The 25603-nt window shown below is 37.4% G+C and overlaps 1 protein-coding gene across 1 annotated transcript in view; it reads right to left on the bottom strand.

The window, feature by feature from the left end:
- The window catches only part of CHM (CHM Rab escort protein), a 218496-nt gene extending 210115 nt beyond the window's left edge, over window positions 1-8381 (bottom strand). The window contains exon 1 of the mRNA XM_016213295.2: window positions 8320-8381. Within this exon, the coding sequence (XP_016068781.2) occupies window positions 8320-8368 (49 nt within the window). The 5' untranslated portion in view covers window positions 8369-8381. The remainder of the gene's footprint in view (window positions 1-8319) is intronic.
- Window positions 8382-25603: the final 17222 nt, after the last annotated feature.

The raw sequence follows: 25603 nt of genomic DNA, 5'->3' as shown, positions 1-25603 counted from the left end.
TTCAAAACATCATGAGAACACTGGAGAAAATGAGAAAATGACATGAGGCATGGGAAATGAAAATGATGCTGCAAAGGGAACTCTGGTAACAGATGCAGCTCTCTGAGAAATGCTCAAACTTATGATTTACAGGGAAGGGAGAGTCTCTCCCAGAGAGTCTTGTCCAGAGTCAGATAACTCCCTTTACTTTTCTAGGTATTGAGAGCAGGAAAAAACATACTCTTCCACCCTGCCAGTGTGGCACAGTGGTTGAGCGTTGACCCATGAACCAGGAGGTCACGGTTGGATTCCTGGTCAGGGCACATGCCCGAGTTGTGGGCTTGATCCCCAGTAGGGGGCATGCAGGAGGCCACTGATCAATGACTCTCTCTCATCCTTGATGTTTCCATCTCTCCCCTCCTCTCTCTGAAATCAATAAAAACATATTTTAAAAAAACACATACTCTTCCATCAATAATTATCTAAAGAATTGCACAGCATTTTTTCATAACACCAAAATCTGTAGGATTTCTTTAGCTCCTTCAGTATCTTATATTACTAAAGAAGAGTTTCATGCTCTGCCCCAAATAAGATAAATCTGTTCAAAACCTTTAGGCAAAACAAATGACAAATAATGCAAGCTGGTGAACAAAACAGAATAAAAGAAAAAACAGAAAAACCTGTAAACCACCAAACAAAAAAATCTGATAGAAATAGTGGTAACATACACACGAAGGTCTTTCCCACCAAGCGATCAAAGGGAAGAGCAGGAAGATGATTTAAACACCTGAATCTTCCCAGGGCTCTCCATAGAAAGCATGAGCTCTTCCTGGAAAATACTCCCGTATGGTATTAAAGGCCATAAAAACAAACTACATTTTCTGAGCACCCACTAAGCATTTTACAGGAATTACTTCATTGAATTATTATTTAGAGATGAAACTTGGACATTAAAGAACACAAGAGGCATTGCTGATTCAATTCCAGTCTGTCTGATTTCCAAGCCACTGTATTCATCACTGCATTATAATGCTGAAATGAGATACATACATGTCAAAATAAAATATATGGATGGTATAGCGTTTGTAAAACTAAAGGACTTTTGAAATACCATTTTCATTTCTAGACTTTAAAATTTAAAACATTTTGCACCTGGCAACCTTCCCAAAATGTGTAAATAGATAAATATGTGTATACATATACACACACACACACACACACACACATAGATATAGATGATATATAGATACAGATACAGATATATATATAAATATATATAGATTAGATATAGAGATGATATAGATATATAGATGATATATAGATATATAGATATAGGTGATATATAGATATATAGATATATAGATATATAGATATATAGATATATAGATATAGATATAGATATAGATATAGATATAGATATAGATATAGATATAGAGATATAGATGATATAGAGATGATAGATGATAGAGATAGAGATGATAGAGATAGAGGAGATGACGATAGAGATAGAGATAGAGATAGAGATAGAGATAGAGATAGAGATAGAGATAGAGATAGAGATAGAGATGATAGAGATGATGATAGAGATAGAGATAGAGATAGAGATAGAGATAGAGATAGAGATAGAGATAGAGATAGAGATAGAGATAGAGATAGAGATAGAGATAGATAGAGATGATAGAGATAGAGATGATAGATAGAGATAGAGATAGAGATAGAGATGATAGAGATAGAGATAGAGATATATGATGAGATAGAGATGATAGAGACAGATAGATGATAGAAATAGAGATAGAGATGATAGATAGAGATGACAGAGATAGATAGAGATAGAGATAGAGACAGAGATACAGATAGATATAGAGAGAGAGATAGAGAGATAGATAGAGATGATAGAGACAGAGATAGAGACAGAGAGAGAGAGAGGGAGAGAGATGAGAGAGAGATGAGAGAGACAGAAATAGAGATGATAGAAATAGAGATGAGAGAAAGAGAGAGAGAGAGAGAGAGAGGGAGAGAGAGAGGGGGGGAGATATATGAAGAGGGCCTGTATGCTCGAGAGGAAAATTCAGGAGATTTCCTGTCCTATGATCTACATGCAGATCCCACCCCTGACTGTGTGATCTGGGGCAAGTGGCTTTCAACTTCTCAGGCCACAGATATTATCTCATTAAATCTTAACCACAACCAAGTGACTTTTTTCTTTTTTCTATTCTTATCTCTGTTTTACATTTGAGAAAACTTGCTAAGGTGAAATAACGTGCTCAAAGTTACAAAATATAAGTGGCAAAGCCAGAACTCAAGTCTGTGTCTAACACCTGGTTCAGTGTTCTGTCCACCATTTCTCACAGCCAGTTCCTAAGATCTGTTGCCTCACTCAGGCAAACTCACAGCTTTCAGAACGCTGATTGAAAGCCTATAGGAGCAGGAGCCTCGCCCTCTTCTGTTCTGTTTCTTTCCCTTCCCATAATCTCTCCTTCTTCCTAGAATCCTTACTAAGGCAATATAAATATTTGCAATTCAAGGAGAAGGTTTATGCAAAGCTTAAAAACTGCCCAGAGCACCCCACAGAAGCCAGGGAATCTGCTTCCCATCCTTTGTATGAGTTTGTGCTGCTACTCTGGCAGCATGGTCTGGTGGGTAGTTTAGAGAAAGTTCTTTCTGAACGTTTTTCTTTATCAATATAATCCTGTAAGGTTGTTGTGAAAGTTAGAAATGATAAATATTCAAGGGCAATAGGTATAGCCTTACTAATTGATGGCACTTACTCTAGCAGCAGGGTCTAATAGAAAACATACTGGGAGTCAGGAGTCCTAAATCTATTCCTGTCTTATTCTATGACCTTGGGCATGTGAGGCATGGTCTCTAGATACACTAGGTAATCTCTAAGGACTCCTTTCAGCTTTAATATCTGTGCTTTTAAAAATGAAAGTAATAAATGTTTGTTTTAAAAAAATCAAACTGGACAGAATTAAATGATGTAAAAAGTGAACGACCCCTATCTTTCCCTATTCAATACATTCCCAAGGTAACACTTTTTACCACTTTCGCGTTCTGTGAATTTTAAATATATACAGGTATATGTAAATATATGTATATAGAGAGTGGGGCAAAAGTAGGTTTACAATTGTTTCTATGGAAAACAATTAATAAATAATACAAGAATAAACTCTGTTTTGCATACTCACAACTGTAAGCCTACTTTTGTCCCACCCTGTATGTATAGATAAATATGTATTTTACACAGTGACCTATTACATACATATGAACTATTTCACTATACTCATTTTTACTACATGTAATATATTCTGATATATTCTATTCTTGCTGGAATTAATTTCATGACTCAAAAACAGGTGGCATCTTTCAATTAAAAAAAACTCTGCTTGCCCGGCCGGGCGTGGCTCAGCGGTTGAGCGTCGACCTAAGATCCAGGCGATCAGGGTTCAATTCCCGGTCAGGGCACATTCCCAGGTTGTGGGCTCGATCAATGACTCTCTCATCATTGATGTTTCTCTCTCTCTCTCCCTTCCTCTCTCTGAAATCAATAAAGATATATTTAAAAAAAAAAAACTTAAAAAAAAAACTCTGCTCTGGACCATCCATGGATGTTTGGAAATACAAGCAGAGGAAGTATGGACATCCTGTGATGTTAGAACCTCATACAGGTTTCCTGGAAGATCAAATGAGACACATATAAGGGGAATCACTTGGCACAGTCTGGCACAAATAGGTATTTGGTAAATATCAGTTTCTATGACACCTCCTGCAGTATTCCTATCCCCCCAATGTTTAAAGATGTGTAGCTACTCCATCACCAACATAAGCATTATAGACAATGAGCTGCCAGCCAAAGGCTAATTACCTTAATGTTTTTTGATTCTCGACTGAAATCAAGGAATGGAACTGTGCTACCTACATGATAAAAGCAGTTTACCACTTTCAAGAAAATGTTTTTTATGAGCCATTTTCATAGAAAATTTTGACTTCTTACACAGACTATACAGAATCTAGCCTTTTCTCTAGGACCCAGAGTCATGATTATGCACACATAATGGTAAATTTTAGAGCTTGTATATGCCTAACTTAGAGGTCACCTAATCACGTCTCTCATTTTGCAGATGAACAAAATGATGTTCCAAGAGATTATGCAATTTGCCAAAAGCCACTCAGTAGGAAGGTCAAGCGATTCCCATTATGCTATGCTGCCACATCTATTATTGTACTATGATGAGTACTATCTAGCAAGGTAGTCAGAATTTAGGAGCAATACCCCCTTGTAATTTCCATGTGTGTTCTTTTGGTTATCTCATCTCTTTCCTCATAATCTTTAGCAATAAAACTCTTAAAAAAGATTTATGTTTATCCTGCACACAAAAAATTTTAAGCTAGCCTATTCCATAACCCACCTTAGGGAAAGAAGTCCAAAATATTACTTGTGCAGCATACTTTAGAAAGGAAAGGGATGCAGACTGAATCTCTACATGGCCTTCAGAAAGCAAGAAGTATGCGATGAAAAACCCACATTGGCTTATGAATAGCTCTGAGGATGTAACTCTCAGGAACCACAAACAGTTCCTTAGAATAGGCAATACAGCCTGGCTGCATGGTTCAGTGATTGAGCATCGACCTATAAGCCAGGAGGTCACAGTTCAATTCCTGGTCAGGGCACATGCCCAGGTTGAGGGCTCAAACTCCAGTGGGGGGCATGCAGGAGGCAGCCAATCAATGTCTCTCATTATTAATGTTTATATCTCTCTCTCTCCCTCTTCCTTCCTCTCTCTCAAATCAATAAAAACATATATAAAAAAATAGGCAATACAGTAAACTGCACAAGGGCAGGGACTAGGTTTTCAGTAAATGTGGGTTGACTCACTGATAAATGGATGTTTGTCACTACACTAAATGTTCCCAGGCAATTGTACTGTCTGATGTAGGTATGCATGTTAAGCATTAGACTCTTCCCTTTCCCATGATATAAACTGTCACTTATGTCTAATGGTACTCCTCCCCAACACAGCTTTGGCAAAAGCTGATAACACTCCCTATATCTTCTAATAGGATGCTTCTAATATACTCTGAGAAGGCTAGAATAATTTCTAAAGTAAGAATTAAAATGCCCTGAGAGCCTGAGGGATTCCCCTATATAAGAAGCATGTTGATATTACCACACAGCTCTTCCATCTTGCCTGCTCTTCTGTTGAGTTGTTGGCTCTGCTGCAGATTGGAGATCACACAGGTTGCCAGATAAGTCACCTCCAGTGAGGAGTTATGTTACTGGTACTATTTTTAACCTGAAACCAATGATACTTCCCTACAACCCATAAAATTAACATTCAAATGTCTTTTTAAGTTGTAAAATGTCTTGAAAATGACAAGTGAGTACCCAAACTAAAGGCCGCTTATCACATATCTATTCTTGTCCTCTTCCTTCAGACTCCAGTTGGTTCTCCTTCCTTATTCCATTTTCCTCTATATTTTCCATGGTTCAAGTACTTTATCTTATTCCTCTGCCTTTAGGTGATCCAGAGATATTTCCCGTATTTTGTAATCAGAAGGAAATGGGCTAAACTAAGAAAATACAAACCAAGCCCAGCTGGGAGTGGCTCAGCGGTTGAGCATCGACCTAGGATCCAGGCGATCAGGGTTCAATTCCTGGTCAGGGCACATGCCTGGGTTGTGGGCTGCAGCCGATCAATGGTTCTCTCATCATTGATGTTTCTATCTCTCTCTCTCCCTCTCCCTTCCTCTCTCTGAAATCAATATAGATATATTAAAAAATAAAAAAAGAAAATACACACCAAACTTTATTTTCCCATAATCTCTTCAAAACATGATCTTAAGAAAAACCTTGTATTATGAAAAAGGAAAAAACATACAACTGAATCAAGGTCAAAGGGATTTAAAATATTTTCCATTGATGATTTTACTTGATGAATCAATCGTCTGCTAATGACTTTTTAACTAGAACTAAATCTGTTATAAGAAAAATTATATTTCAGAGCCTATTCATGTTTCTGATACATGCATGATTGTTTTGGACAGTAAAACTGAAGCTATGAAACACTGCTTTTCCTATGATTTACTCAAGCTAGTATATTTAGTAAAGCAAACAGAGTTTAAAGGCTGATTTCAGCAAACTATTTCAGAAATAAAATATCCCAAACACATTAAAAATAATTCCAACTAACTAATGAATGGATTTATTGGAATCATTTATTAGGAAAATAACTTTTATCCAATTTTTCCATTTTAACATATTTAAAAACAAAGCTTCATATCAGAAATTCAGGCAATGTGCTTGATAAACTCAGAATATGTTCATCATTACGTGATAATGAAAACCTTAACATTTTAAAATTAATTTCAAATAAGTTCTTCTGCTACTTTGAGTAATAACACTATTCTCACTAAAATAAGTCTAAAATGAATCTTTTCCCAGACACCAGATGCCTCCTGATGCAATTTTCTGGATCACTCACAGTATTTTCCTACCTCTATCATAACATACTCCAACACGATGGATGTAGTCCATATTATAAACTGAATCAGAAGGCAGAATATTTATTATAAGAATCAACATCATTTAATAATAAGAATTAGCAATCTTATCAATTAATTTTGAATTCACATATGGATAAAACATCAATGATTCATAAAAAATTTTTAAACACACCAAGTTCCTAGGTAACAAAAAAGAAAGGCAATAATATAGAACCCAAGTATGGTATAACAGCTATTCTAAAATGGATGTTGTTCTCAGTTTTAGGATAGACTGGAGAGAATAAATGAACGATCTATTGGCTTTTTCCAACATCTGTTCATAGCAATTACAGACTAGTCATCTGAAGCCATGCAGTTTTCAGGATGGGAATCAACATGTCCTTACTGTAGGGAGAATAATTACCCAAGTGAAACTAGAATAAGAGAATTTTTGGTTAGGCAGCACCTGAAAGACTGTCTAGTTTACCCTCCCTGTATTCAAAAACAGGGAAACAGGCTCAGAGAAGCCAAGTGCCTAGCCCTAGCCATTCACACAGATAGTTAATAGCCAAACAAGGTCTAGAACCAAGTTTTCCCAGTTATTTCTAATAATACGAGTTAACTCTGAGGGTCAGAACCATTGATTCTCCTTCTGGGATGGAATGGGCTTTTGGAAATTTACCAGCTGTGTGATCTTGAACAAACTGCAACCTTTTCAAAGCTCCTTTCCTCTTCTGTAAGGTGTAGAGAATACCTACTCTAATAAGGTTGTTGTAAGAATTCCATACAGCTTGTAAAGTGCTTAGCACCTCAATTAGCAAAAAATAAGCATTGGAAAACAGGTAGCTATTATTAGTCCTGACCTGGAAATATGGCTGCTTCTACTGTTTGAGAAGAGAAGAAACTGAATTCAATAACACAATGGTCCACCAGAGCTTCTCTGGCCTACCACATTCTGTAGACAGGAGAAAACCCCACCCGACAATCTATTTCACCCCATCTAAAACCCATCCTTTACACTGTTAAGAAAAACAAAATACCAACTGCTGCCAAATGTCTTCTGCCATGTGTTGTACGTAGAATTTGTCAACTAGAAAGTGCAGAGGGGTTTCTGGCTCCACCCAAAACATGGAAAATAAACGGTGGGACAAGGGGAAGATAAAATCACACACCTGAACTGAAACTCGAAGAAGCTTGTTCTCAGTTCATTTAGTTGTGGTTAGGTAGGTGGGTTGTAGAAAACAAAATGCTTTCTTTCTGCATCATAAAGCGGGAATAATGGCTACCTCAAAAAATACAATTCCCTACACTTCTCAACACAGTAGAAAAGAATCCGTTCCCTTGCCCTAGTAAATTAAAACGCACACGGGTATCTTTTTCGAAAAACTGAGGATTCGGCTGTATCCGAGCTGCCCTGCACTCTAAGGTTATATAAATATATGAAAAATTCCTATGAAATAGCGAAATAAAATGATGGGAAATAGCACCTTGAAATCAACAAGGAATCATGTCATGCCAAAGGCGTCTCCATTGATAAAATCCAGACCCTCCGTTCTCATGACACTGAAAACCCACCTCCCTCTAAGGAAATTACAGGAATCACCCGCAGCAACCAACCTCAGCATTCGGCATCGACCAGATCGACCCCCTACTCAAATGGCGCTAAGCACCGCGGGTCCCAAGCCCCTCCCTGTAGCTGCTAAGTGCCGCGCTGTACACAGACTATCTTACTTCATTCCCGTTCTCCCTCCCATGCTCAACCTCTGACATTTCTCGCCAACCCTCGCCACTGACAGAGAAGGTAGGAACAAAAAGACTTCCTATACTTTGTCAGTGAAGTACCAGAGCCACACATACCCGTCCCTATAACGATCACATCAAACTCCGAAGGGAGATTATCCGCCATCTTGACAGGAAACGTGTCATGTGACCATTGCTTGTGAAAATGAGATCAAGTTAGGCATTGCCTGGCTAGAAAGCGGAAGGGAAAACGGTGCATTCTGGGTACTGTAGTTGTTGGGTGGCCGATCCAAGTAAGCGCCTGCATCATTGTATTTGTAATATTTGCGCGAATGTTAAAAGCTCGGTTTATTTTCCAGGCTGAGTGCAGTAGTGTGTTTATCCTGGAGGTTTGGCGTAGAAAAGAGACGTCGATTTTACTACGATGGCTAAGATGAATGTGGGGAGCCGGAGTACCCCTTGACAATGATGAACCAAGAATTGTTAGGAGACCTCGAAGATAGAGATAAATTGAAAATGGATTGCCCTGTGAACAAAGGAAATTTTCATTCCAACCTGGAAACCGTTTCCCGCAGTGTGTCTGTACTTTTGTTTTGGCCCCCAAAGCATAATTTTTCACAACAATACTTTCAAACTATAAGCTGTATCTTTTTCTTCTTTTTGTCTCCCCCATGAAAGCCCGCGAAAAACCGCTCACTCTAGTTTCTCCAGAATGGAACGCTCATCGAGCCTGTACTTGTTCTAGTTAGTACAAACGGCCATCCTGGCAATATATATTTGCAAAATTAGCCTTGCTTAACAGGAAAGAAGAAAGATAAGAAAGCATAGTAGCTGCTTGATAAGCGTTTATTGCAGGATCTGGTATTCTATACATATACAAGGAGTCCATACAAGATTCTCCCGATAAGCTACCGCACAAATGATCAAGGTAAAATGGCCTTTATATTAAAGTGATTAAAGTGATTGCATTTGACGACGGGATTTGGGTAGTCTATGCTAACCAGCTAATGCAGCTCTCAAGTATTTTCAAGGTCAGCCTCCTCCACACGTCCAACCCCACCCCGTTGTATTAAATGCTTTGCCCCCCCCCCCAAAGCAAAAAAGAGGGGGAGAGTGCATGGGAATGAGAAAAGGTACATTTTTTATACCAGAAATTCATTGTGTAATTATTTTAGAAGAGTTTCAAAATAATTCAGAGAAAGTGCAGTAGTGGACCTCCCCTTACACCAGAGCTGTTTCTGGTCCCCCAGTCACTCTGTTGTTCCTTCAGCATGGAATGATCTTTATATTCTCTAGCTAACACTGATCCCCAAGATTCAGTTCGGCTTTTACCGTCTCCTCCTTTCATCTCCTCCCTATATTGGATTAAATTTCCCTGCATAGTGTTACCACTCTGTCATAACCTCCCAAATTGCACTGAAAGTATTTGCATTTATACTGGTTCCTATACACTACACATATCTCCACACATATTCACAAAAATACACACCCACATATACAACAGTCAAAATTATAAGCCCCTGTAAGACAGGAACCATGCCTTATTTATCTTTTTACTTCCTGCATCTATCACAAGCCTGGCACATAAGAGGAATTTTAAAAGTGTTTTCTGAACTGAGCTTAGCTCTGACTCCTCTAATATATGGTAAGCATTATGAAGACAGAGGCTGAATCTTCACCTTCATATCTGCCGACGACTATGATGTGTCATATTTTGAAGACTCTCAATACGTTCATTACTTTGCTAAAGTTCCATGGAAAGTCTTTAAACTTGTATTTTACTGTTATTGCTGCATTTTGCCCTAATAATTATCAACATTGTACCTGAGTATTATCAGACGTGAAATATATCTCATCTGTGTGATCTATGAGGCTCTTAATACCACTAGTGGGAGCAGAAATTAATAGTTTGCCAAGGGTAAACACAGGAAACTCTCTAAAATCTCTTCTAACAGTGAGAAGCCATAGATGGATGGTTAAAATCATGATAAATAAAAGTATTCTATCTTACTTTGGATATATGTGTGTATGTGTGTGTGTGTGTGTGTGTGTGTGTGTGTGTGTGTGTGTGTATATATATATACCCTTTTCATTGTAAGTATATCTAATTTTCAGCTTTCCTTAAATATTCATTGAGTACCTACTGTGTGCAAGGCACTAACTTAGATGTTATGATTACAGCAATGAACAAAACAGACAAAAAAAAACCCGTCATCATGAAGTTTACATCTAGTGGGATAAAATAAAATAAACAAATACTCTGTAGTGCTAATTTTCCAATATGTTTTGCCTCAAATTTTAAATCCCTTTTTAAAATGAGGCTAGAAAGCACGATCCTCAGAAAGATACAATTGTCAGTATATATGTATCTGTTCTTTCTCTGAAGTTATCACACCCTCTCTGGGCATGGGGAAAAAACAGAAAAATGTAAAGCCTCTGAATGGAGAAAATTTTCAAAATAACTTTTCTTTCAAATGTATTTCTGTACATTTTTTGCAAAGTAAAGATGAATATAAGAGTTGATAATTTCAGTAAAATAGCATAAAGTAAAGCCACTTAATTGCCACCTATTCTATTATTCTAAGGACACCTATTTTTGAAAACTGAAATATTTTAGTTGGCTAAGTTACAATAATATGAGGTGATGGTTACCTACAAATTGACTACCTTATTAAATCCCTGTGACACTAATTTTGTACTTAGTGGTTTCCTGAGTTGAAAACCCGTGATTACCTGAACATTTACTTTGTATTCAAAAGTTTTTTCAACTGTGGGATGTTTTTTCAACTTTTTTTACAAACCAGTAATTTAATGGTCTCTATTTCTGGTCTTTCCTTTGAGCTCCAGATCAATATATCACAGCCCCTTATTCAACATCTCTTCTGAACATGTTCAATACTGAACTCCTGAACATTTCAACGTATTTGCCCAGTGTTCCTTACCTTAGAAATGGAACCACCTTCTAATCAGTTACTCAAGTCAAAAACTTAAGGATCATCCTTGATATAACATTAGCTTTCACCCCTAAACCAATTCATCAGCAACTCTTGGCAGGTTTATCTCAAAGATATATTGTAAATATATCCACTTCTCATTCTGGACTGCCCCTATAATCTCTTGCCTAGACTATTACAATAGGCCTCAGCTGGACCCCTTATTTATGCTTGCTTCTCTCCAGTATATTCTCCACACTACAGGTAAACTTTTAAAAATTCACATATGATCATGTCTCCCTCTACCTAAATCCTTCATGATTTCCCATTGCTCTTAAAACATGTTCACAAATTTTAAACATTGTCTAAAAAGCCTTTCTAAACTCTCCAGTCTCATCTTATACTTTTCACCCTTTTCTCTCTAAGCTCCAGCTATATTGGTTCTCCTTCACTTCCTCTAATACCCCATGTTCCTTCCTGCTTCAGGGCTTTCACACATGCTGTTCCATGTGCCTGAGATGCATTTTTATCCTTCTTCCTCATCTCTCATAGCTTAATCCTACTCATCTTGCAGTTATTCAAAACATCACACACTCTGGTAAGTCTTCATTTAGTCCACAGTCTAGCTTAGGACTCCTATCACCCTATCTCCCTCCTTTGATGAACTTTTTCATGATTAGAAGTATCAAATACTTGTTTCATATCTGTCATTTTCCTAGAGGGTAAGTTTCACAAAGGCAAAGACTAGTGCCTATATTATTCATCATTATATACCCAATACATAATTCAGTTCCTGCCTAGCACAAAATAGACACTCAAAAATATCTGCTGAAATCCCACTTCTGGGAATATATCCAAAGGAAATAAAATTACTATCTTGAAGAGATAGCTGCACTCCCATGTTCATTGCAGCCTTATTCACAGTAGCCAAGGTATGGAAACAACTTCAGTGCTCATTGACGGGTGAATGAATAAGAAAACGTGGTGTATATATAATGGAATATTATTTAGCCTAAAAAAAGGAAGAAAACCTTGCCATTTGCAACAATATGGATGAATCTGGAGAACATGCTAAGTGAAATAAGCCAGACACAGAAATACAAATATCACATGATCTAACTTATATGTGGAATCTAAAAAAAAAAAAAAAAGTTGAATTCATAGTAACAAAGTGTTGAATGGTGCTTACCAGAGGCTGGTGGGTAGGGATAAAGGGAAGATATTGATCAAAGGGGACAAAATTATAAGTTCTGTAGACCTAATCCACAGCATAGTGTCAATAGTCAATAATATATACATGAAATTTACTAAGCTTGTAGATTTCAAGTCTTCTCACCACCCACATTCAAAATGGTAACAACAGGAGTTGGTGGATATATTAATCAGGTTGTGGTAATCATTTTACACTGTATAACTATATCAAAACATCATGTTGTACACATTAAATTTATAAAATTTTTATTTGTCAAAAACAAATAAAATTTCAAATCTGCTGAATTAATGGATGAGTAATAAAAAGTATACGAAGTCTTCAAGAAACAATACAAGTACTATTTTAAATGGGAATAAAATTAGTTGATTACCCAGTAAACTTCTTTCATCATCTGGTTTGCAATTGAACAAGTAATGCACACGTGGTTAATTAAATACTCTAATCAGCCCAAAATATCATACAAAGACTATTAAAACTAATACATCTCTGTGCTCTCCTGTCCCCCAGTTGCATATTATAAGCATATTATCCATTTCTTGTGAATCTTGGTAGAGATTGTATGTGTGTGTGTTTGTGTGTGTGTGTAGCAGTGATCCCTTTCTTTTTAGAAAAAAATAGCATGTTGTAAACATTATTCTTCACTTCACACCTTAATTTTCACTTAATATATTTGCGATATCCTGTGTTCTCAGTACATATAAGGATGCTTCATTTTTAATGGTTTTCTATAATTCCATTATATGGATATTCCATGATTTATTTAATATTTCTTTACTGATGTATATTTGGTTCTGTTTTTTTCCTAGACTTTTGCTACTACAAATGATGTTGCAATCAACATCCTGTTCTTAGAGACGCAGAATAGGATAATGGTTATTAATTCAGACTCTTGGCCAGGCTTCTTAGGTTTCAGTCCCAGGTCCATCATTTACCAAATGAATAGTCTCCGGTAAGTTATTTAACCTTTTGGAACCTGTTTCCTCTTCTGTAAAATGGCAACAATGATGTTTCTTACCTCCCAAAGTGGTTATGAGGGAAAATAAAGTACTTAGAACTATATTTGGCTGCTAGTAAGCAGTCAATATATTCTGTTGTTAGTAGTAGTACTGGTAGTAGTAGCAGCAACAGTAGTAGTCATTGTGAGCATATGGGAGATACTGACTTTCACCAATCTGATTGGCAAAAATAAAAATATTTGCTAACACACAGTATTGGTAAAGCATGCACACTCTTGTTGCTAATGGAAGTAGAAATTGATACAATTCTTTTGGAAGGTGATTTGTCAATATCTGTCAGTGGTTTAAATGCATATATTTGGTGATTTAGCATTTTCTCATTTGGAACTTATCCTAAAGACTGGTGAATGTTTAAATTCTTATCTGCAATGATATAAACACCATATTGATAATTTCAATGTTTCTCTGACTTTTGGGTTTTATATTTTAAATTTTTATTTATTAATTGACTTTGAGAGAGAGAGAGCAATCAATTTGTTCCATTTATTTATGCATTCATTGGTTGCTCTCTGTATGTGCCCCGATGGGGGATCGAATCCACAATCTTGGCATATCAGGACAACACTCTTACCAACTGAGCTACCTGGCCTGGGCCTGACCTTTGGGTTTTAAATCCATGTGACCAAAAAGTAACTTTTCATGGGAATGGTTATTTAGATAGTATGGTACTGCTATGTTTTCTTCTTAAATAATATAGAAATTATTTACCTCATATAGACATATTTAGGAAAAGCTTATATAAATCCAAGTATCATAAAAGTTAGTAGTAGAAGGATAGAAACCTCTGTTCACTGAACTATCCCAAGCATCTAGAGAAATGCCTATGATTGAATAGGAACCTAATAAACTATTTCTTGAATGCTGAAGGGGTGATGATCCGTAATCTTCACCTGTGAAATCCTTTTCAATGCCATGTTCAATCTTTTTCCCAGTGTGTTTTGGGGAAGAGTAATTCTGCAGGATATTAATAGGAGTTTTGTGATAAAATACATTTAGGGGGCAATTAATTAAATGGCTTCTTTACTGGAGAACTCTTCAAATCTTTTATAGTAAATATACACGTGAACTATGAGGGATTTCACAATATCTTTTAAACCACAGAACATACTTTGATAAACACTAGGCTGGACTATTGATCCAATACAGAATAATATTCCTTATGTTTTCATAGATGATATTACCTTATCATCAGTAGGAAACAGCAAAAATTTTCTAGGAGTGGTAATGGACCATATGGATCAGAACTATAATATACTCTTCCCAGATGTCAGTGTTGTTAATATTGTTTATGAACCAGCAGTGACATAATTTTACACCCACCCACATATACACCCACACACAAATTTAATCCACTACCATGGAATCTCATTCTTACCAAATTGTAAACAACTAAACTAACCAGACACTGATTTTCTAGTATAAGCTAAAGTAAGAGTGTCAGATAAAACATGGATAGTCTGAGTTCTTTAAGGTTAAGAGAATTTCTTAGAAAATAGTTATGTATATAAATGTATGTCTGAAAAATAAGAAATAACAGTTCCAGACATATGAAGAAAATTTTTAAATGTAGAACTAGTGTTAGAGCTTGCTTTGAATTAAAAAAAAATTCTGTCTCTAAGCCAGTGGTCATAGTGGCAATAAAAATTTATGAACACAAGTACTCTGGACAATAAAACATAGCTAAAAGTGGAGAAAGTCCAGTCTTCTGAAGAATAACCTATACTTACATGAAGTAGTATGTTTATGAACATACACATGCCTTGAGGAGTTTTACAGTATGCCCAGATGAAGTCAATCTAGACTTTTTATTTCAAATATGTACAAATATTATTCCATCATACCATTTTATGTTGTATAAAATTCAGGTTCTTTGAATTCATGTTCATTTCCAGCTCTAAAAGATAATCAGTGTTATGACAGCAATCATTTCCACTATATCAGAAATCTGTTTTAAATGCTAGTTTTAGAAACAAAATGATTATTTGTACTACCTATTGTATTTGCCAGCTTCTTCAATACAGAAATATTTAGAACACATTTGCATTTTTCATAGTCCTTGCAAACCAAAATAATACAATACACTATGAATAATTTTGTGGGAATTTCATGAATCTTTACAGAAAGTCTTGCTGTTCTTGTTTCAGCTGTTTAATTGTAATGTCATAGTAACAGAAAGCAGCATACCAAATTCTTCATGGATGAATAAGCACATTGAATAAGGAAGATTTAACAAAGTAAATCAAACACTGGATTAAACATTTTCTGCATAACAGACCACAAAATATGCATTCATTTTATCAATGGGTCCTTGGCATCAGAAGCAAATAGAGGTGCATACCAACAAAATTAAACTTAATATTCAGTGTCTTGATTGCAAACCTTCCTTATACTTTATCAAACTAACATCTAGTTAATTAGAATTGTCTAAATATATTGAAGCACATATATTACAAAGTTTAGGTATAAACACTATTCATTTGCATTTCATCATTTAATAATTTGTTTTCTTCTGTTTTAATATTCCCAAAGTTTGAATGTAGTAAATTTTCTTTATGGTTGCACAAAATAAAAAGTTCAGACAAACACATGGAAATCTGCAGTATGGGATGGTTTCAAACTTAATGGTATTTAATTTTTAATTTTTGATAAGAAAATATCTTAAAGAGATGTTTATGCTAAGTGAAATAAGTAAGACAGAAAAATACAAATACCATATGATTTTACTTATATATGGAATCTAAAAAACAAAATAAATCAACAAACAAAACAGAGACAAACTCATAGACATAGAGAACATTTTGATGATTGCTGGATGGGAGGAGGACCTGGAGGAATGGGTGAAAAGGGGAGAGGGTTTAAGCAATATACATTGAAGGTTGCAGAGTAGTCACAGGGACGTAAATTATAGCATAGGTAATATGGTCAACAATATTGTAATAACTATGTATGCTGCCAGCTGGTTACTAGATTTATTGGGATTATCAATTTGTAAGTTATAGAAATGTCTAACTGCTGTGTTGTACACTTGAAACTAATATAATATTGTATGTTAGTTGTAATTTTAAAACATATATATTTTACAAATAAAATAAAATAATTAATTTCAAAGTGTGTACTATTTCTCCCAAATTTGTTGACAAAGCCTCACATCAGGATTTATAACAGGGCAATTCATATTAAAATTTTTAAAGCCTCTATAGTTTGTACTAGTAGTCTCTCCTCTGATTTGTGTTTTATTAGTACAGTTTGTTTTTACTATAGTACATTCATGTTTTATTTCAATGCAAATGCATATTTAATTAGTCTTTATCAAGAAATTACTGAATAACTTGAGATTCAGAGCTCCTTAAAGTCTCTAATCCTCAAGGATAACGATTTATTAAGTCTATGTATTACTCAAATCATTAAGAATAGAAATAATCATTTCATGTTTGGACTAACCTTGTGACAAGATTGAATATAAGGAGGTCATTTGAACTATATTTTATTTTAGATATAGGTATACAACAAGGGTTGGAGATAAATATATGAAAAGCCCACTAAAAAGCAAGAATTGTTGCCATAGCTGGTTTGTCTCAGTAGTTAGAGCATTGGCTCAAGGACTGAAACACTAGTCAGAAAGAATATATGCACCCCGGTGTTCATAGCAAAGCAGTTCACAATAGCTAAGAGCTGGAAACAGCCCAAGTGCCCATCAGTAGATGAGTGGATAATAAAGCTGTGGGACGTTTACACAATGGAATACTATGCAGCTGTAAAGAAGAAGGATCTTGTATCCTTTGGGACAATATGGATGGACCAGGAGAATATTATGCTAAGTAAAATAAGCCAGGCAGGGAAAGACAAACATCATATGATCTCACTTATATGTGGAATCTAAAGAACTTAATAAACTGAAGAACAGAATAGATTCAATGACATGAAAGCATAGATCAGACGGATGAATGTCAGTTGTATGGAGCAGGGCAGGTGGATGGAGGAGAGAGTAACCAAAGAATTTATATGCATATATCCACAACCCAAGGACACTGACAATGGTGAGGAGAGGGACTGAGTAAGGTGGTTGGATGGGGTGGAATAGGTAATTGGGGAGATAAAGGGACATCTGTAATATTTTAAACAAAAATAAAATTTAAAAAAGACAGAAGATGAGCACCCTTATAACCATTGTTTTGAACTCTGCACATGGTAGAAAATGACAGAAAATAGAAGGTGCAGTATAACAGAATATGAAGGAAAGTATTGAGAATTGTCTTGTTGTAAAGTCGACATTCATCTTGTATATGACCATAATCAAGTGTCTGAAGAAGTCAACTGGTAAGAAGGAGAGTAGACACCTTTAGAGATAAGTACAGATGTCATGAGAGCAAAAGCACGTTCCTGCTTTGCAAGAGAAGAGCTATGTTCTCTATCCCATGAAGATTGACTGTGTTTTGTTTTCCATCCTCAATTCCTGCAAACTCCTATATCCCTGTATCCTTACAAAAGTACCTTCTTTTCTGCAGGTAGCTTGGGTGAGTATTGTGACCAAAAGAGTTTTGATTAAAAGATTTTAAAATGTCCATGTAGCCAAGAACAAATCCACACACAAGCCCTACACAATAAGAGACAATTACAGATGGTTGTCGGCAAACTATTTTTGCACCTAAAAATTACAGCTGAAGAAGTTCTTTATCATCACTCTTCAAATACTAGAAATATTAGTTCAAGTCTAAATAGTGATCAAGAAATCTTAGGATAAGAAGAGATCTGAAGAGATGATCTTTCTATTCTTTGCACTTAGCCCAGTTCATAGCCAAATTATTCCAGGTAACTGGAAGAAGCTATTCTATTTTGAATACCTCTGCAGAAGTGTATTTTATTATTATTTTGCTCATTTCTTCATGGTTAGCAAACCCTACAATTACAATGTTGTTTTCTATTATTTTTAATATTAAATGTGAAGTTCTAAATGATGTATTATCAATATATTAATATCACCTCATGAAATTATTGAAAATAGGACAACAAATGCCAATTCAACTTGGCATTCAAAACCCTCCATATGTCTTTCAGTCAAGATGGCAATGTAGGTAAACATGGTACCCGGAATTTTCCACAACCAAATTAAAATTATTACTAAGCTACAGAATCACCATCATTCAGAACTGCCTGAAATTTAGCTGAACAGAAGTCTTTTAACTAAAGATATAAAGAAGAAGCCACATAGAGACTGGTAGGAGGGGCAGAGTTGACACCAGGCTGGTCCCACAACCACATGCAGCAGTCAAAAATACAGAGGAATATCTCGGCTATGGAGTTCTCTCCTGAGGAGCCAGGGGTCCAAGCCCCATAGTAGGCTCCCCAACCTGGGTTCCAGTGCCCGGAACAGAATTCCCTATAACTTCTGGCTTTAAAAACCAGTGGGATTGTGGTTGAGTGAGACAGAGAATTGCTGGAGTAAATGGTCCCCACAGGCTTACTCGGACAGCAGCTTGAATGGTGCCAGGAACATGTGGGGAGGAACTGAATTGTTTGGCATCTGGGTTTAAGGTGGGGGCTGCTTTGCTGGCAGAGGCTACGGTTCCTTTGTTGAGCCCTTCCCCACACAGAACCAGGAGACTAGTGCCATATCTGAGTCTCCATCAACCTGGCTAATGCTGTTAGCACCACCCTGGTGATTCCCTGAGAATCTGACCCACCCAACTTGCAGGCCCACTTTAACCCTTTCCAGTGTCTTTTCCATATAAATGGCCAGCCTGCCTTAATGCATAATGCCCACTTTCTTAAAATCTCTCAAGTAAGTGACACCAGGCCTCTGAGTACCCAGTGCACCTTGCCAAGTAGCCCCAGGCCTGGTACTAGCATCTGCTGTCCTTGGTTTGCAGGTTGGCCACTCCCAATCACTTCCAAGCCCAGCAAAAGTATCAGCCATCTTCAAATCCTTTTATAGGTCATGCCAGGTGGCCCCAAGTGCAGGCAATGGCTGACCTTGTCCTGCACCTCCCAGAAGGCCTCGGAGCCAGCACACTCACTGGACAACTTCAGACCATGCTGAAGCACCACCCAAACACCTCCATGAGAAACACACTGAAGGGGTGGACTTGTTGAGTACCTGAGCCCCTCTGAAGTGAGTTCTGCTCCAAGTTGTTGATCTTTGAACAGCTGATCCTCCATGGTGGTCACAACCAGTCCTCCCAGTTGAATGGCCTGGGCATAAATCCTTCCCATTGACATAACAACAGCAGTCAAGGCTCAGTTACAATAGGAGGTATACACAGTCTAACATGGTGCCCACCTGGAGTGCCCAGCTTGAGCGACTGAGGAGGCTGTGCCACTGGGCCCTACAGGACACCTACTATATAAGGTCACTTTACCAAGACTGAGAGACATAGCAGCTCTACCTAATACAGAGAAAAAACACAGGGAGGCAGCCAAAATGAGGAGACAAAGAAACGTGTCTCCTCATGAGACAAAGAGAAATGAAAGTACAGAACAAAACTCTAGAAAAATAAGAAAATAAATTATAGACAAAAATTCTACCATATGCAGAGTTCAAAACAGTGGATATAAGGATTGTCAATGAACTTAGGGGAAGAGTAGATAAACTTAGTGAGAAATTCAACAAAGATACAGGAAACATAAAAATGTAGTTACATAACATAAAATAAACAGAAATAAATGAAGAATATAACAACTGAAATGAATACATTACAGGGAAGAAACAGTAGGATTAAGTCAGTGATTTGGAAGATAGACAAGCAGAAAATAATTATCGGAACAGCAAAATAAAAAAGAATCCAAAAAAAATGATGATAGTAGAAGGAGCCTCTGGGTCAACTTTAATGTACCAATATTCACATTAAGGAATGCCAGAAGGAGAAGACAGAGAGTAAGGAATTGAAATCCTATTTTAAAAAATAATGATGAAAAACTTCCCTACCTGGTGATGGAAATAAACATACAAGATTAAGAAGCACAGAGTCCCAAACAAGGTGAACTCAAAGAGGCTCACACAAAGACACATCATAATTAAAATGGCAAAGGTTAAAGACAAAGAGAGAATGTTAAGAGCAGCAAGAGAAAGACAGTTACCAACAAGGGAGCTCCTATGAAGCTATTAACTGATTTCTCAACAGAAACACTTCACACCATAAAGGACAGGCATAAAATATTGAAAGTGATGAAAAGTAAGGGGCTACAAACAAAGACTCCTATACCCAGAAAAGCTCTCATTTAAAATTGAAGGCAAAATAAAGAGCATCTCAGATAAAAAAACAACAACAAACAAACAAAACAAAAACAACTAAGGGGGTTCATTACTACCAAACCAGTATTACAAGAAATGTTAAAAGGCTTTTTTTAAGAAGAAGAAAGAAAAAGAGAGAGAGGAACATAAGTATAAAGAATAAAATGGCCTGACCAGGCATGGCTCAGTGGTTGAGCATTGACCTAGGATCCAGAAGATCAAGGTTTGATTCCCAGTCAAGGAACATGCCCGGGTTGTGGGCTCGATCGATCCCCAGTCTGGGGCATGCAGGAGGCAGCTGATCAATGATGACTCTCTCATCATTGATGTCTATCTCTCTCTCCCTCTCCCTTCCTCTCTCTGAAATCAATAAAAATATTTTGTTTTAAAAAAGAATAAAATGGCAATAAATAAGAAACTATCAATAATTACTTTAAGGGAAGATGGTGGCACTGTGAGAAGCAGCAGTGCACTCCCGCTCCCAGATACATACTTGATTTACTCCTAAAATACTACGTAGCCAACTTGGAAAAAAACAGAGAAACATACCTCAGTGGACATAGTGCGAGTAGGGAGCACTGAAGAAATATCATAGTCTGGTAAGAGAGGGAAAGCGTAGAAAGGAGGAGTCCCCCCTGAAGCCTATGCCAGGCTTCGAGCCCCAAGGCTTGGAGGCTGCAAAGTTCCCTCCCCTCGAGAGTGCAGACCAGCATCCAAAAGCAGGGATTTCACACCTGGAGCAGAGGAGAGGGGAAGGAGTTCCAGGTGCAGAGGGAAGAGGGACCCATGGGAGTGGTGAGTCTGCAAGGAGGGGACCATGCCTCCCTAGAAAACAAAGCTTCCAATGGTGGCCACGACCAGCTTCTAATGCTCAGGGTGCTGACCATAAAAAAGGCTGTTCCAAAGCATGTGGCATCTGAGTAGTAAAGGACCAGAGGTCTGCACTGAGAAGCCACACACAGGGACCCTCTGCCTACCTGTAAGGCATTGTGTTGAGCCCCAGAAAGCATTTGATCTCGGTGGCGCAGGGAAGGGGAGGAGAGCCCTCCCACCCTGAGCTCCGGTGGTGAGAGTCTGGGATTCGTAACCAGCCCTGAGGGTGCCCTGGAGGTGTGTGTGGAGCTGCCTCAGCTTTACTCACATCAGCTGTGCAAGGAGCTGCATGAGGCTGACTTTGGATCCCCTCACGCTGGGTGCCTTGGCACGCAGGCTGTGGGACCTTACAGGGAAGACTCTCAACTTGTGTATTGCTTTGTGTGTTTTTGAGTTTTTGATCCCTGAATTGGCTTCCCAGCGTGCATTGTGAGGACAGAACAGCAGAAGCTGGGATTGGGGTCTGAACAGTTGACTGTTTGAGGGGTGGGCCTGATGCTACAAGCCAACGAGAGCTGGGAATGGAGGGGCAAAGCACGCCTGCCTCTCCTGCAGCCTGGGAGCACCACTCCCAACAGGAAAAAGACTGGTCCAGCTCACTGAGGCCCTAGACACCCCAGGAGGGCATAGTCCTGAGGGGGAAGGGAGAACAGCTCACAGGAGGACATTACAAGAATAAGACTCTCAGGGACTTTTATTTGGGAACTGGAGGAAAAACTGAAACCCCTGCTTGGGGCTGGACAGGTGAAGGGCTCACCAGAGTATTTTTTAATTGAACCCACTAAGCCTAGGCTGCTGAAACAGCCCATAGAGAAAAGGCAACAGGCTGAAATCAATCTGAAGCTACAGCAGGCCAGTGCATGGGGAAGTAGAATCGGAGGATAAGGTAGAGACTGAGGAGCTGGCCATGGAGCTGAGACTAACCCACACAGTGAGTGGCTGGCAGCAAAACCTCTAAGTAAGGAGAGTGATACCCTGAGCTAAACTAGCCATCCTGCCTGCTAAAGATCCTACAGAAGACTCTGTATTAAGACCAGACAACTACAAAGTTGCAAAATAGCTGAAAAGAGGAGGTGGTCTACAGAGAGCCTCAGATCAACCATCTATCTAAGGACACCAGAGCCAAACCTAGATGGCTCCTCACATTGGATAATACTCAAGTGCCTCCCAGGAGAACGGAAATCAGCATACAAAACAGTGAGCCTCAGACAACATAAGCTGCCCAGAAGAAACTCACCTGATTGTCTTTTTTTGTTGTTTTGTTTTCTTTCTTTTCTTTTGTTTTTTGTTTGTTTGTTTGATTTTTCTCTTTTTCGCTTAGGAAGAAGAGAAAGGGAAAACAACTATTTGTTTTTTCTTTGTAAATTTTATACCATGTATTTTTAATTTTTTTAAAAATTAATTTTTTTCTGTTTTTTATAAAATAATTTTGCTTTGCTTAGCTTGTTTTTTTGTTTTGTTTTTCTGTTTTGTTTTGTTTATTTGCTTCATTTTGTTTTATACTTGCTTCTACTATCAAGACTTTCTTGATATTCCCTGCTTGATGACTGGGACTTTATCATTATAACTAACAAATTTACTGCTTTCCTGTATAGTTTCCACCAAATCTCTTATTGGACTCACTCCCTGCCCAGGCTTTATCTCTCTCTCCTCTAGATGCATTGTGATAACTTTTTTTCTCTTTTTCTTCTTCTCCTTCTTCATTTCTTTCTTTTGTTTTCCTCCCTTCTGTCTTACAGCATTTTTGTTCCATTGTTAGTTTCCCTTATTCTCTTTATTGTACTTATATTTTTTCATTTTCAACTATTATCCTATTCCTATTCTCTCCCTTAATTTTTTGCTGGCCCTTCTTTAAGAATCTTTTCTCTGCCTCTATTACCTCCCATTAGCTTCTCTATTTTTTACATTTTAGTTTATTATTATTTTCTAAATGTTCATCACTATTAACAACAATATATTTCTCTCTCTAAACTTTACTTTTCTTTCTCTCTTTTTTTAAGCTTTTTTTTTCCTCTCTACAATTTGTGTTATCCCTTCACTCCCCCAGGTCTGTTTTCACTTGGGTTGTTTTTATTGTGATTGTCAAGATATTTTGTAAGATACTCCTTGTTTCCTGGAACTTTAGTTGTGTATTGTCCTGCCTTCCCAGCACCTGTATAACAACTTACACAATGAGGTTGTGCCTGAGACACACAGTTAGCAAACCTGAGAGAAGAGCCTTCCCAGGGACTGGCCAACAACAATCTAGATCCAACCACAACAGGAGAACCCAAGAAACCCACAAAAGGGACACCCACAAAAAAGACATGCCTAGAGCAGAGAGCTCAGAAGTATAAGGAAAATACACCTCTGGGCTCCACTGGACTCACAATACAAAATCTCAACCCACAAGTCTGGGAGACAGAAAATATATTTAACATAGACATACAAACACTAAGACCTCTCAAAATGAGGAGACAAAGAAAAAAATCTCCAAATTAAAGAAAAGGAAAAATCACCAGAAAAAGACTGGTGAGATGGAGTTAAGGAAGTTATCAGAAACAGAGTTCAGAGTATTGATTATGAAGATGTTCAAGGAACTTGATGAGAATGACAAGGCAGTAGAGGATAAGATTGAGGACCTTAGTGAAAACATGAAAAAAGAGAGACATAACATAAAAAAAATCAGACAGAGATAAAGAATTCTGGATCTGACGTCAAGAATACACTGGAAGGAATTAAAAGCAGGCTCAATGAAGCAGAGGATAGAATAAGAGACTTAAAAGACAAGGTGGAAAAAATCACTCAATCAGAGAAGCAAAAATATAAATATTTAAAAAGAAGGACGACAGTCTAAGGAAGCTTTGGGACAACATAAGGTGAAACAACATTTGCATTATAGAAGTGCCAGAGGGGGAGGAAAGAGAGGAAGGGATAGAGAACTTGGTGGACGAAATAATGATAGAAAACTTCCCTAGGCTGGCAAAGGAGAAAGCCACACAAGTTCAGGAAGCACAGAGGGTTCCAAACAAGAGAGACCCAAAGAGACCCACTCCAAGACACATCATAATTAAAATGGCAAATGTCAAGGACAAAGAGAAAATATTAAGGGCTGCAAGAGAGAGACAAGCAGTGACCTACAAGGAAACCCTCATAAGGCTGACATCAGATCTCTCAACAGAAATTCTTCAAACCAGACGGGAGTGGCATGAAGTTTTCAAAGTAATGAAAAACAAGAACATGCAACCAAGATTGCATTATCCAGCAAGGCTATCATTTAAAATTGAAAGTGAAATAAAAAGATTCCCAGAAAGAAGGCTAATTGAGTTCAGTACTACCAAACTGGCATTGCAAGAAATGTTAAAAGGACTGCTCTAAGAAAAAGAAAGAATAGTGAGAGAAAGGTACATCAGCATAAAGAGGAAAAATGGCAGTAAATAAGTTTATATCAATAGTAACGATAACTCTAAACAGAATAAATGGTCCAAGCAAGAGATATAGAGTAGCTGAATGGATAAGAAAACAAGACCCAAATATATGCTGTCTACAAGAGACTCACCTGAGAGCAAAAGACTCACACAGGCTACAAGTAAAGGGAAGTAATAAAACATTCCATGCAAATGGAAAGGAAAAGAAAGCTGGAGTAGCAACACTTATTTCTGAAATAATAGACTTCAAAATAAAGACCATAACAAGACACAGAGATGGTCACTACATAATACTAAAGGGATCAATCCAACAGAAGGAAATAACCCTTATAAACATTTATGCACCCAATATAGGAGCACCTAAATATATAAAAAATTTCTTGGGGGACTTTAAAGGGGATATTGACAGGAACACAATCATAGTGGGGGACTTTAACACCCCACTGTCATTACTGGACATATCATCAAGACAAAATTCAACAGGGAAACACAGACCTTAAATGACTCACTAGACTTAATGGACATTTACAGAACGTTTCACCCCAAAGCAGCAGAATACACATTCTTCTCAACTGCACATGGAACATTCTCAAAAATAGACCACATATTATGGCAAAGGACAAGCCTCTACAAATTCAAGGAGATTGAAATCTTATCAAGCATCTTCTTGGATCACAATGCCATGAAACTAGAAATCAACCACTATAAAAATACTCAAAAATGTTCAAACC

The sequence above is a fragment of the Miniopterus natalensis genome, chromosome X (assembly GCF_054644295.1).
Source record: "Miniopterus natalensis isolate mMinNat1 chromosome X, mMinNat1.hap1, whole genome shotgun sequence".
Classification (NCBI taxonomy): domain Eukaryota; kingdom Metazoa; phylum Chordata; class Mammalia; order Chiroptera; family Miniopteridae; genus Miniopterus; species Miniopterus natalensis.
Note: the sequence above shows the minus strand (reverse complement) of the source record. Positions and strands in the feature narration are given on the sequence as shown.